General features: G+C 42.2%; 1 protein-coding gene across 4 annotated transcripts in view; it reads left to right on the top strand.

Moving 5' to 3' along the window:
- Positions 1-5,425, top strand: part of WDR7 (WD repeat domain 7) — a 278,744-nt gene extending 273,319 nt beyond the window's left edge. For 3 of the 4 annotated variants that reach the window (XM_039840991.1, XM_039840990.1, XM_039840984.1), the window contains one exon: positions 2,628-5,425. In XM_039840991.1, the coding sequence (XP_039696925.1) occupies positions 2,628-2,831 (204 nt within the window). In that variant the 3' untranslated portion in view covers positions 2,832-5,425. The remainder of the gene's footprint in view (positions 1-2,627) is intronic. The other variant, XM_039840989.1, reaches the window with a different exon arrangement.
- The last annotated feature ends 9,137 nt before the right edge of the window (positions 5,426-14,562 follow it).

Raw genomic sequence — 14,562 nt, 5'->3', positions numbered from 1 at the left:
GCTTTTCCTTATCTGTATATATACTCGGAGATCTGGAAGGTGTTTACCAAAATGTTAGTTATTATCTCTGGGAAATGAGATTCCAGGGGATTGCTTTCTTTTTTTTAGACTTCTCTTTCTTATTTGAATTTTCCACAATGAGTATTTCTTTATCTTTGTAATCAGGAAAAAATTTAGTGTTACCAGATATTACAATTCCAGGTAGTTTTCATTCATTCAAGGCTCTAATTGCCCTTACTTTAGCATAGTTTATAGCCAGTCACTGGCCAAGAAAACATTAATATTGAATAACAAAATGGTTAATTGTTTCGGTGAGAGTTCTTTGAGCTTATTGGAAAAATTAATACTCATCTTTACTACTTCATATTCATCTCTAAATTGAAGAAGAGGTCATGGGGAAAGGATGGTCTGAGCAACAAATTATAGTTAACACGACGGTCCTCATCATTCCAGCCATATGCAGCTATAACAGTTATATACCTTGCAGAATTAGGCATCGCCTGTTCAGAGGCAGGAAAGCTGACCCTACCGAAGGCATTTGTCAATCGATTTATCAGTCGTTTGAGGGATGGCTCAGCTTGTAAAAGGAACCCAGATATAGTAATGGGCTTTAAAAAAAAAACAACTTTCCATCTGTAGTATTCCAATAAGATACTCTCCCTGTCCCCCTTTACCCCTCAGCCCACTTCTTATATGTGGCTAAATTTGAAGATAAGAATTGAAAATAAGAAAGTGTCTGAACATATTGGATACCCTTCACATTTTAAGCCGCCAGCAGAAATCAAGCTTCATACATATTTTCACGGAAAATCCATAAAGAATGAAAAATACTTTGTGGTTATTTATCAACTGAGAAATTAGATTTTTTAAAAAGCACAGTATGCCTGTTGATGCTGGTTAATTTTAACCAGCGATTTTCTGGATCATTCGGATATGCTCTGTAAGAGGACTAAATTATTATGTGCTGTTACTTTTTGTACAAGTGAGAACTATCAAATCAAGCTCACCATCATTATTTATATGTAAAGTATTTGAGAACCTCCAGAAATCAGTAAGTCATTGATTTTTATTTTTTATGGAGTTTTTGGAAAAGAAGGGAAAGAAAGGAGGGAAGGAAGCAAGGGAAGAGGCTTTTGGAGGATGACAATAAGGTACTGCCCAGCTTTAAATGTTAACTGAACTTTCACAGAAAGAGTTAATGATAACCATACATTTGGTTTTAAAATGTGACCTCGTACACTAGTGATTTTTTTCACCTCGGTGTTGTGTTCGGCACTATTATTAATGCAGTAAAATCAGTAACATTAGTCATCTTAAAAGGGTTATTACTCAAGATGATTTAAATTGTGAAAATGTCAGTGGAGCCTGCACGTATCCTGCTAGAGATGCCATGATTTACGCCCTCTGACACCATCCTGCTGCTGAGAAGGGCCAGAAAAAGGAATGGCTTATATTTTGTACTGATCCAGATGCAGGGCATGATATCAGCAATAAGACATCTTAAATGTCGGAGGATTTGACAAGGTTTCATGTGTCAACTACTGGTGTACGTTGGATCATAATCTGCATGCTTCATACAAATCCCCAGAACCTTACACATTTAGATGGAGATTTGACTGGAGAGAAGAATTGGAAACAAAAATTGATGTGAGGAAAAGTATTATTTCCAAGACCCCTTTCCTGACTTACAGTATACTTTCCATGCGATTCGTAATACCACAATATATGTACGTTGAAAGAATGTTAAGTAATATTTAAAATCTAAAGGATTCACCAGGTGTAGTCGCTCCGATAACAGTTCACTGAGATAACTGCCATGCAGAATTTAGCACTTTTTTCCTGAATGCAGAGTCGTTCGTGAGCCATAGTTTCCATGTCGTTTTCCACTTACGTGAGTGGATTCAGAGAACTTAAACTTTAAATCAAATCCAGAAAAGCCGCCAAAAAACAGAAGTCGCCAACTAATAAAAATGTATTACCAATACACGTTAAAGTATATTCTCCTGAGCACAGCAGCAAAACAATACTGAGCTGTAGTCGATTCTTGTTTTTCCCTTCAAAATAAACTAGAGCTTTCCAGAGACTGAATTTTTTTTAAAAGCAGGTGAGGAGGGCAGGTGTTGGGAGATAGAGAGGGCGGGGGTGGGTTAAGTTCTGAGCTTTGATCCAATAACCTCTCACTCTGTCTACTGCTGGACTTTGCTTCATTTTCTTGAACTAATTATAAGTCCTCAAACTTGTCTTCGTAGATTCACCCTTCAGGGGCTGCAGTTGGCACTGTCATTGAAGGACAAAAGGGTCTACAGTTTGAAACACCCATAATTTCCAATATTGTCTGACTGCACCGTTTTACCGCATGTGCAGTTTAGCTCCCCTCTTAGAGACTGGACGTCCCTGCAAAGTGAAACTTCTCGGGATTTACGCGTGGACTGTGACAGCGTCAGAACGCTTTGAAATGCACTGAAAGGAACCTTTTCGAGGTTAACGATAAACTCTTAGACCATGAATAAGCTGTGCGGAAGAGAAAATGACCAGCAGTGTGTGTCACTCGAACCACTGTGTGGTAGAGAAAGGGAAGCAGGGCTTTGTATGACGCGTGCGCACTCATGTCCCTGTGTCCCCCGCAGATGAACACCTCACTGCTGGGAAGCATCGGCATGCTGAACTCGGCACCTCAGCTGCGCTGCGTTAAAACCTACCAGGTGCCCCCGGTGCAGCCGGCCTCCCCCGGCTCGCACAACGCGCTCAGGCTGGCCCGGCTCATCTGGACTTCCAACCGCAACGTCATCCTGATGGCGCACGACGGGAAGGAGCACCGCTTCATGGTCTGACGCCGCGCCCGCCGCCGCGACCGCATCTCGGCGCTGTCGGCCCTCTACGCAGAGATCCCCCGTCCTAACTTCTGCTGGTCATTCCTCAGTGCCTGCCCACGCCAGTGTCATCCAGGGGCGCGGCCAGGCCCGTGTCACTTCTGCATGGTTCTCGGGGTAGATTCCTGCTCGTGCCACCTATTGATTCAGAGGCATGCCCACGTGGCTCTGCAGGATGCGGCCCTTCTGTCACTAGGTCTTTTTTTCCTGCTGGAGGGGGAGGGGAAGCCGGCAGTCGGCCCCAGGAGCACTCCTGTGTCTGGGTGCACCAGCAGCCCGAAAATCAATAAGCACTGTGATTGCACTCCCAGCCCAGGTCAGCGTTTTCCTCGAGCTAAACCCCATTTCTAAAGCACTGCTTGAGCCTGGTCATTTCGACGTTGGATTTTGAAGAAACGTGGTAGTCCTAATTGTCGAAATTATTTTCCTTTGGATTTCCTAAAACATACTGTTGTTTACCAAAAAGATTCTTTGTTTACATGGGGCTTTTTTTTTTCCTTCAGCTGGTAGTTAGGAAATCACTCAATCCAATTTCCTAGGGCTTAGCCACTACCTTCTTTATTAACACGTAACCAACGTGAAAGGAATGAGAAAATATACCAAAAAATTTTTTTTCCTCGTGGAGAACAGTTTCCCAGACACCTTGCCCTCTAAAATGCTCATATCCTGCTTAAGCGATGCTGTATTTAATAGTTTAAAATAAAAATCACTACTTATGGTCTAGTTAATATAACTATCAGTTGCTATAACTAATCTCTTAAATAGACTTTTGTAATAACCCAGTTTGGAAGCATAACATATCTCAAAAGAAGACACTGCATCTATCACAACAGATCTTTTGAAGCAAGAGCTTACCCCTTTCTTCTAGAAACTTTACAGATGTGCAGTTCCCATGTCATTTATCACATAATAGTTACAATTCAGCCTCAAACTACTACTGGTCAATTAAAGGAAAACTAAGCATTTCTTTCAAACATGTATTCTAGAAAATTAGTAACTATGGCACAAGCATTCAGGAGTATACATAGAAATATGAGGGCTCAATCAATCTGAGCAAATATTGCAATGAGAGTGTACATCACACTTTGTAGTCAGCTTTAACGAGGTTGCTTTCTTATGTCAAATTCTGCTGTTTCTTGCTCATAGTAATGGGGAAAAAAAATCCATAAAATAATATTCTGTATGAATTGCTCCTAACAAACCTTGATCTGTATATTATTGGGGAGTTAGTTGGTTGTCGATTGGTTGGTTAGTTGGATAAAATGGTTTATTAATGTAAAAATAAAAAATGATTTGTGAAATTCAGAGAAAATAGGTGAAACTTACAGAGGAACCAAAACGATAATGGGGGATTTAATTTAAAAAGCATAGCAGTCAGAGTTTGTGTAATATTACAAAAGAATAGGATGACGGTCTGGGAACAAATACATCTGTTATTTTATTGAAACAGATTTTTAAAGAACGTGTTAAGAAATGAAGACCGCTAGAACGTTTCTTTCATATTAATATAAAGTATGTTATTTCCATTGATGGCAAACCTGTGCTATTCCTTGGTTGTAGACTTTGGGTGTTCTTTCAAAGTGAATTTATGCCACATGCATGTACATTGTATTTATAAAGATTATATATGTAGTTTCCAGGAAGAAACAGAACTATACAGTGTAGACTTTATTTGTTTGCTGAACATACTGTTGTGTTCAATATAGGTAGAGAAACCTGAAGTAAACAAAAGATGAACTTGGCTTTTCCAGTGGGTTCCCGAACCCAGCACATGTTTACTTTATGAACTGAAAGGGGGATTAATTTATTCTAGACGACACAGCTGTTTTGGAATGATGAAATAGAAGTGTACATTAGAGATTTTTTTGAAACAAAATGCTCAGTGTGTCTGTGGAAAGGTGTGAGACCACCACACATACGCACAGGGTTGGCACACACTGCAGAGATGTAGAACAAAGCGGTGGCAGCCAGAGGATCAACACACCTGGGCAGTGGGCGTCGGCCAGCCTGTCACACGTTGTCGTCACAGACAACCGAAATTACTGGCCAGTAGAATATTACAGTTACAAAACCGTGGGGTGGGTGATAGTTGATGGTTGGACAGATAGCTCTCACTGCTAAACTAATATTTGCATTCTTGTTAACACAAATCTCTCCTTGGCTATTTCGACGACCACAGTCCAAACTTCTTCACAGCTTGGATTTCACAGCACTGAGGTAAACTTTGTATTGTCATCCAGTGCACGCTTTTAGTATTTTATTAATTTCCTTGGCCCCGTACTTGGACCTGTTCTTGTAAATGTAGAGACATATGTGGCTTCATTGGTAATTTACAAGCGAAGGATGACATGACGTGACACCTGCGTGAAAGTGTAATGATCGAACTCACTGTGTACAGCAAATGAATTAAAATGTCTGCCTCTCAAGACATTTCTCGATTACTCCACTTAATAGATTCTGTATGTGCTGAATGTTGCTCTGTACATATGTGTGTTAAATAAACCGAATTGTACTGAAGATTGTTTTTCCCATTAAAAACATTGTTCACTCTTAAACATTCTCAGTTGAAATCCATATGCTTTCTCCCCCACCCCCACTCTCTTTAGCACCAAATTAAGCCTTCTATTTCCATCTAATTATTCATTTCCCCGGAGAGCTAGAAAGGCAACCTTGTTCACAGAGCACAGTAGGAAATCCCCTGGCTACCCTGCCAGGGCTGGAGAACCAGGCACGTGCTCCTACCAGAAACTCAACAGCACCCTCTGTGGTTTGGGCAGGGGAATTGCATGCATGTTGCTTTATCCCCATCGTTTCTCTTTGACTGTTAATTGTACCAGATTATATCTTGTCAGATTTGATGACATGAGTTGTCTGCCCCGGGGTGGGGGGCCAGTCTGAAATCATTAAATTCATTTCATTTAATACTGCTCAGTTTGGAGTTGAATTTGAATCCCTGAGGTAAAAGGTGTAATTGGTTTTCAGGAAAAGCAAGAATAACAAAATAGGTCATCGTGGCTCACAGGGGTTTCGGTGTATTAGTAGTGAGTGTACTTCTTTAATTTTCAGATAAGACTATTGGACATCTTGAATTGAGTCGATCATCGTGTAACTGTATAATTTTTCTTTAAGAAACAGATAAGCATTAAAGGAGTTGACTGCAACATCTTTGGCCCTATTCAAACACCCAGTGTTCATCTCAGGAATTGTGTTAACGTCTCCTGATGGCTTCAATGTATCCTTGTAGGGAAGACGGGGGCAGTACCAGTTCTATATGATTGGTGATTACATAAACTGATCAAATGTGGAAAGGGCATGACATTAATAGGAAGGTAAAACCAAGCGGTGCTGGGTGAACTTTCACCTTTCACCCCTTCGGCTGACTGACAGAGCTGAGTGTTGAAGAAAATCAATACCTTGGAGCCAGGAGGGAAATATTTCCAACCTCTAACTAGAGAATGTATTTTGACAAGGCCAAGATAATCCAAGCTGCACAGGAGAAGAGAAAAGAAGACTCATTTTTAAAGCTTGACACTTCAAGGTGTTTTCGTACAATGGTTTAGAGATCGTCGATACATACAAATACCAAAGGTCAAAAAGAAAAGCCAGAAGAATTTCAAAAATTAAATGTTCAGTTCTTTTTGCTGTTTACAAACTAAAAAAGACCACAGAGAGGCTTGTGCTGGTAATTGTTTAAAGGGACAGAGCGCATGCTGTATGCTTCCGGGTGACCGTCCCTCTCTACTCCGTCCTGAAATTTTATAGAGGCAGCTCTGTGTAGAATGGATGCCTGAAAAAGGCAATTAGAATTCTTGTCTCCGTACATTTTTTCCTGGTTCCATCATTTTGTGCTAACATCTCAGGATCCTGTTTTTTGATGGCGTAGATCCTGCCGTGATGGCTAATGCCGGACCCGTTCTTCGCATTTGCTTCCATCATTTGCCCGAGAAAGGAGTTCATGTCCCTTTGGAACTTGAATTGTTTCTAGTTTCCCAAGTTTCTTTAAGCAAATTCCTTATGCAAGTATTCTAATTAGTGTTCTTCTAAGTGAGAGGCTTATGCATCTATAGGAAATAGGTAAGCAATTCACAGCACTCTTATGAGCAAGATGAGATCCATTCATTCTGTTGACAGTTACCTCCATCAAAGGGATACAGACTTTTTTCTACAGATAAGAAAGCTGCCCGTACTTCCCCCGCCAAGCACAGAAGAACAAAGGAATTGTGAGTACACGAAGTATCTGGAGTAACCTTCTGTCTTCTCGTGGACTTGCATCATCAGATTTGCTGTAAACCTATATTAATTATGATTTTTAAAATAACATAGCCTTAATTCACATACCCTCTCGCTCATTGAAAAATTCCTCTACTGTATCCCGAGAAGATAGAACTGGTGGAGAATTTTAGTTTTAGTTGTTGCAAAAGGAGAACACAGCCAGCCAAGACTCCTCAATGTTCTAGGATTTCCCAGAGCAGGCCAAGTATCTAGCACATGCCTGATTTGTGGGTATCAACTCACTGTTAAACCCATGAAATTTTCCCTGTGAAATGCTTTCGAGAGCTGTACTTAGTAAGTACTCGATAGATGTGAGCTAATATTTTTTGGTAGACATTTAGACATCCTCACTGAGCGTAGATAAGATTATAAATTGTGTCCTTTGGAACTGTTGGATTTTTGCATTGTTGTGTTTATCTCTAACAATAAGGCTGGACATCCTACCCAAAGAGGAGGCTCTGGTTCCAACAGTATTTACCAGACTCTTCACCATGTTGCTAAGTGTTGCTACCTTCTGAAGAAATTCCATATATGTATATGGAATGTTGAAGTTATGACTGATTGCTCAAAAAGAAAGTAGTTTACCACATTAAATTTAAAATGTGTATTAGCATCGGGGAGGTCTTTTACTTATATGAGTATCTTTCCAATATACATCTATCAAGATTGGACAAGACTCTGGACAAAGGATTACAGAGCAGGTGTCGTGGAATCATCAGAGCGAAGGAAACTCTATGTGTAGCTTCTGTTGCCAACACCTTCTTGTTTTGACTCGTGTCAAAATGACTTAGCACTTTAATTTACCCAAACGTGAAATGTTTTGTCTAAAACTGGCCCCACCCATGGCACTTTAAATTTTAGTAAAAATGTATGAATAACTTAAAGATGCTGCAATGAAACTTTTTTATTCAGTCTGCAAGCATCTATTGACTCTCAGCATATGCCAAACATATGTTCTGTCTTCTATTTTCTTCTTGCTGATGAGATCACAATCTAGCAAAGGACTATAACACTATGGAATAAGTCCTCCAAACAGAGATGGGCGAAGAGAACACACGGAGGGATGAATTCTAAAGTAGTGTCAAGGTGGGCTTCACAGAGAGGAAACATTTTAGCTGAACCTTGAAGAAGAAATAGAAGTTAATTAGGTAGGTGGAGGAGATGTAAAAAGATAGAAATTTATAGGAGTCCAAATTATTATGTGATCTGAATAGAAATGAACTACTTCAAACCTTACAGACTGAGGGGTGTTGATGGGCACTGCCGGCAACCCAGGCAGCTCTTCACTGCAACTCCAGGAGACAAGACAAAGGATATTTGAGATATAGGAGGCAAAAACCCTAAAAAAACAAACAAACAAACAAAACCAGAGCAAAAACCTTAATAAATGATTTCTCTGGCTTTTACTGTTTTGTTTTTTTTTCAGATTTTGTTTTCTTGTGTATGCTATTTCTGCTTCAAAAATCAGTTATGCATCCTCCAGACCCTGTATTAGTGTGTAGACAGCCTGTGTTGGGTGCCTGCCATGAGCACCAACCAGATTTCCACTCCCATGGCTCCCACCCCAGAACTGAAGCGTTTATCCCCGCAGCTGCTGGGAGGATTGGCGTCTAATAGCTCTGCTCAGTCTTTCCCTGGGGATTGCTTCACAGCTAGAGAGCTGTCTGACCCAAGGGCGTGCTCCCTCTCCTGGGGTGACCGCATTCAATGATGAGTCGGGAGGAGGTGTAGAGGCCCAGCCCCTGGCTCCATTTCAGAACAACTTGGAAGGTGGCTGAAGGCTTCCTTGAACCACATCCCAGTTTAGCTTCTTCCTCTGCCCAGTCCTGCTGCTTTCACTCCCCCATGGTGTTGATCCTGAGAACACTTTTCCATAAACTTAGTATATGCAGGTTTCTTTCTCATAGTCTGCATCCCCCAGAATGCAACCTACGACAGTATTAGAAATGGTCCAAGAAAATAAGGTCTAAAATGAGATTTAGGACCTGGGTCACCCACTACTGGCAGAGAGGATCCTATCACTGGTGATAGGTGATCATGGGTAGCCTCTGGCATGCTGGGGCCATGCAATTGTTAGCTTTCAGGGATGTTAAACATTTGATGGTGAACTTAGGATGGCATACTGACAAAAGGGGATGCACTGGAGGGTACAACGTGGCAGGTATTCGAGGAGTAAGGGAAGATAGAAAATTTAAGGGCAATGGATTTGGATGGCTGTTGGTGGGCACACTAGAAAAAGACAACGAAAAGCTGAGGGTGATTAATCACCAATTAAAAGCTAAATACGAAAGCCAGAGAGAGTCCTTGGCAGCATCTAAGAAAGCCTTATCTCCTACAGCCAAATATAAGCTGAGGATCAGGCCCAGGACTTGTTTTGTGAAGAGAGCTCCAGAGGAAGCTGCAGTCTTAGCCTCCAAAGGTCCGCTACCCCAAGGTCAGAGGCCTGATCGAGATGGATGGGGTTATCTGGATTGATGCACTTGAATAACCTTGAATCTTCATATTCTGGTGAACCCTCCTTGTCCTGCCTGCATGGCCCACTCCTTTGATTGAGGATGATATAGAGTCCTCTCCCTTGCAAAAAACACATGGTCCCCACCTCCTTTCCTAGTAGACTGATCTCTCATCAGACCAATCAGCTAGGGCTAAGTCACAATAGAGCCTGGCTGTGGAAGTACTGGGCTTGCTAAGGCAAAGCAATAGATCCCAAAGGAGGTGTAAGACTGAGCCAACATGTACCTGCAGGAACTGAGAGAATTATGGGACTAGATTCTGGGGGTGTTGGGTCAAGGGGAGACAGAATATAAACAGAGACAAAGGAGAGTTTATTCATATGGGATTTAACACCCTGGCAAGGACCCAGGGACAAGGTACCGCTCAGCTTGGAGAAAACGATGACCGATGCGAAGTCAAGAAGAAATGCCAGAACCGCCTTGGCAGATGGTAGGAGGAGTAACCCAAAAGCTCAGCGTGGTGGGACTGCTGGAGAAGATAAGCTATGCACGGCCAGAAACTCAGAGATGACGGCTCTACGAGAAAAACCAGTGGACATTCTGTCAACCAAGCAACAAGGACGGTGCTGGGGAGAAGGGCCCAGCAGCACTGCAGGCCCCGGCCTAGGGCGAGAAGACAGCATTATAGTCCTGGGCCCCTCACAGCAATGGAGACGACAGGGTCCTGAAATAATAGAGACCCAATGGGTGCAATTACCAGAATGAGCAGCAAAGCTGGAGTGATATCCAGAGGGGCCTGAGCTGCAGAGATCTTTGGAAATGATGAATGAAATATGTCATCCATTCACCTCAAAGAATGTATAACAGGAGACTGAAGGCAGCTGCCCCCAACAAGTCAAAATCACTTGCCTAGCTTGTGGTTGTCAGGAATTCATAACCTTCATGGATGAGGATCTGGTCAGCAAAATGGTAAGCAACCAAAATTAGCAGAGGTTCTCGCCAGGAGGGAGGAGAATTTGGAATGGATAGTAGAGGACATGGTGTGTGTCGATGGTGCCGTCAACACTAGCTGCCACATGAAGACATGTGATTTGCCCTGCAGAATCCTGGAAGAGCTGCTCCCAGAATTTATTCAAAGCAAGTGGACCTGAATGGGGCAAAGGGTGACCATAGTGGATGCCGCGAGTCCAGGTACTGGGCGATTGGCAGTTGGCATCTCTCACTTGAGTCCCTCTTCAGGAATTGCCTGGGCTGAAAAGAGCCATTTTCTCAAGGCCCATCTCTTTCCCAAAGGCAGCGGCATCCAATGGCTGGTCATGGGGGTATAAAGACTCAACCCTCCTGACCTTAATTTGGGACATCTCTGCAGAGCCATCCCAGCTTCGTAGCACCCAGTGGGATTGGCCGAGACCAATCCCAGCTCAACTTCTCCCTCTGCCTATTGATCGATCCGGGAGCACCTCTTTCCATCGAATCTCAGTCTCGGGGGCTCCTCCCCAGAAAATGAGCCCTAGTTAGTTAAACCTCCTTATGCCCCAATCTCCTCATATGTAAAATGGAATTAATAATCACACCCACCTCATGGTCTTGTTATAAGAATTAAAAGAGAAAAGCATTAATATATGTAGAGCACTTAGAATGATATCTGTCACATAGTGACGATAAATGCTAACTATTATTATCATAAGGTATGAATATGAGATTTTTCAGGTCTTCTACTTCATTTCTTGCTTCTGTGTCACAGGGAAATATGCTTTTCCATTAATTCTTTTCTTGTGTTTTATTCTTTTCTTCAACCCCAATCAAAGGGCTCACTTTTTAAAAGTGAAGCAGAAGATAGAAGGAAACTGGCATTTCTAAGGACTTATTTTGTGCCAGACACTATACTAGCTGCATTCATTATTCTGCTTAATTCTTGATCCAAAAAACCATGAATTATTATCTCCCTTTCACAGATGAAAAAATTGCAGGTCACATAATATAAATGGCCGAGATCACACAGCTAATAAAAGGCGTGTCTAGTATCTAAATCCTAGATTCTGTCATCAAGACCCAGCCTTCTCTGTTATTCCAGGGTCCTTCAGATGGCAGGAGATGAGGGCAGGCCATCAGGAGGCTGGCCAGCCATCCTCTTTTAGAAAAAAGTGGTAGGACAGAAAAGGTCCGGGTTCATTTAAGCCTTTAAAGCCATTATTTTTTTCCTTTGGATTTATGGCCATTGTGCCAAATTTTAAAAAGACAGCAGTTATATTGATTCTCAGCTGCAAATACTATGACTATTTTACCATGAAATGGTTGAGTTCAAAGGTGTGAGTTTTAAAATGTGCTACATTCCATGGAGTGATTTGGTTATTACTCAGGAACCAGTGTTTTCTCTTATGAATCGGATGTCCTTGGGTAAACAGAAATGGGCCCTCATCTTCGTTGATTACTCAGCAGCATTTGGTGCTACTGGCCAGTCCTCCTCGATGTGCTCTCTCTCCCTGCCTTCCTGGGGCCATGTCTTCCCGACTTCTCCTGCTTCCTCTTCCTGAGATTTCTTCTCTTAGGATACTCTTCTCCAGAGAGGTATTTTCTAACAAGTTAAGAGCCACTGACATATATAAAACATACTCCAGATACTTAAGATGAAATCAAAACTCAAACTTTTAGAACACCTCTCAGGAGACTCGAACTCCCAACTAGACTGAAGCAGCACAAAACTTACTCGCTGCACGTGGCCAGCATTGACTACAGAAGACACCCTGCTACGATGAGGGCCACTCTAGTCTCTACTATCACATATTGGGTTTTCATAGCTTAGATTCCCCTATCCCTGATGATTTCATCCCAGGGAACATCGGAATATATCAGAATTTTCTAGAGCAAACCAGAACACACCACCATACCCATACCCCTTAGCTCCAGAGCTGACTCCATGCTGTACCAATCTTCGGTCTCTTTCCTAATGAGTCAGGGGGTCCTCTGGGAGGGTCCACCTGTGCTTGGCCTGTCTCTTTATTACCAAAACATCTGCTCCTGTATCACCCACTTCCTCCCCACCCCTCACTTAGTTTGCTGCTTGTCTCTAAACTTTTAGAGGAAGAGGATGGTCGAGGCCGCTGGAGGGTATCAGTGAGTGGTAACTAAAATTTACCTTTCAATCAGGCTCTAAATTTCATAGCAACTGAAGCAGAGGCAAATTAAATCGTCCCAATTACCTGATATGAGGAGGACCGATGTCCTATCCTTATATTCTCAGTGGAATGTATTGCCTGGATCCTTAAAAGAATTTGAAGGCAGAAATAATGTTTATTGAGCCTCTGTTAAGCATTTGATATATATGATTTCATCTGAGCCTCTCAAAAATTCCTGTGAGTTAGTCTACATTCTATAGGTGAAGAAACTGATACACTGACAGGTAAAATACCTGGCCTACCGTCACACGGCTGGTTAGAGGGGGAGCTAGGATTCAAATGCAAAGAGCTCTTTCCTCTCCATCGATAGACAATATCTTCAAGGCCAGTTTTATAGTAGCTGAAGAGACATGCTTCATTCTCATATTGACCTCAATAAAAACCCAAGGACCTCAAAATTCAATCTTCATTTATTTATTCCGCAATGACTCAATGAATGCCTATTATTTTCCAGGCATTTCTAGAGACGGCTAAATTAATACAGCCTGGGCACTCACATCACTTATGTATCTCAAAAGCTATCTAGCTAATGTAGTGTATTTTGTAAAGCCCATTATACATATTGTACGTACACACACACACACACACATGCACACGCGCGTGCACTTTCTTCATATGATCTAACTTAGAGCAATTCTTAATGCTTGTGCTCAGGCAGTGTCCCGCACAGGCACCCAGGCGCTGGGTTCTGGGTGCCCTCCCCTAGTCAACCAAGACTCTGTCTGCTTTCTTAAGTACTTCGGACTGTGTGTCCCTGGATCCTGGCTGCCCGAGCCCCGCTGATCTCTGACTTCATTTCTTTCCCTTTCTTCTTTCTTTTTTCTTTTTTCTTTTTTCTCTTTTCTCTTCTTTTCTTTTCTTTTTTCTTTTCTTTTCTAGCCTTTGTTCCTAGAGTCTTTATTTTCCAGAATAGAAAAGAGGAAGGGAATAAATATCTGGCCCTGGGAATGTGTTCTTGACTGCAGACTAATGAGACCAGTGAACCATTAAGACAAACACGCATTTGAATATAAACGTTCTGGTAGATTTAATTGGAAATTAAACTCGTTTGTTCACTTGGGAAATATTTATTGAACATCTACCATGTGCCGGGATTCCGGTGGCGAATAAAACTACTGTGATATCTTCCATTCTAGGGCTTCCATTCTAACGAGGCAGGACAGGGGCCATGGGGATGGGAGGATAAACCAGTCGCAAATCGTGACACAGGCTGTGAAGAAAAGAAGGAGACAGATGAGACCCAGTAGCCCAGGGATGGGGTGATAAGGTCAACAGCAGGTCTCTGAAGGAAAAGAAGGAAGAGACAGATCTGAAGGGCAGTCAGGACGGGCAAGACCTTCTAGCAAAGAAAAGAGCACATGTGGAGTCCCTGAGGCAGAAAGGAACGGGACCACAGCTGGCGAGCCGGGCAAGTTGTCACAGGACCAGAGCGTCCCAATTGTGTAGAATCACATAGGCCATAGTCAAGAATGAGTTTATAGGGATTTAAAAGCTATTTAAAAGTTATAAGTTAGAAGGAATGATAGGATTTAGCTGGAAAACTCAGCCGCCATGTAGTGAATGGGTTGGGGGTGGGTTTGAGCGAGTGGCAAAATGAAAACAGGGTATATTATCTATTTTGTATAATAATATTACCACAAACGTAGTGGTATAACACCACACACATTGATGACCTTACAGTTTCTGAGCACCAGGAGTCCAGGCCCAGCTCAGGGGGGAGCCTCTGCTCCAGGTCTCTCTTATAGGCAGTGATCAAGGTGTTGACTAGGATTATGATCTCACCTGAGCCTT

This window comes from Pteropus medius, unplaced genomic scaffold (assembly GCF_902729225.1).
Source record: "Pteropus medius unplaced genomic scaffold, Ma_sr-lr_union100, whole genome shotgun sequence".
Lineage (NCBI taxonomy): Eukaryota > Metazoa > Chordata > Mammalia > Chiroptera > Pteropodidae > Pteropus > Pteropus medius.
The sequence above is the reverse complement of the archived record's forward strand: the minus strand, read 5'-3'. Positions and strand labels throughout refer to the sequence as shown.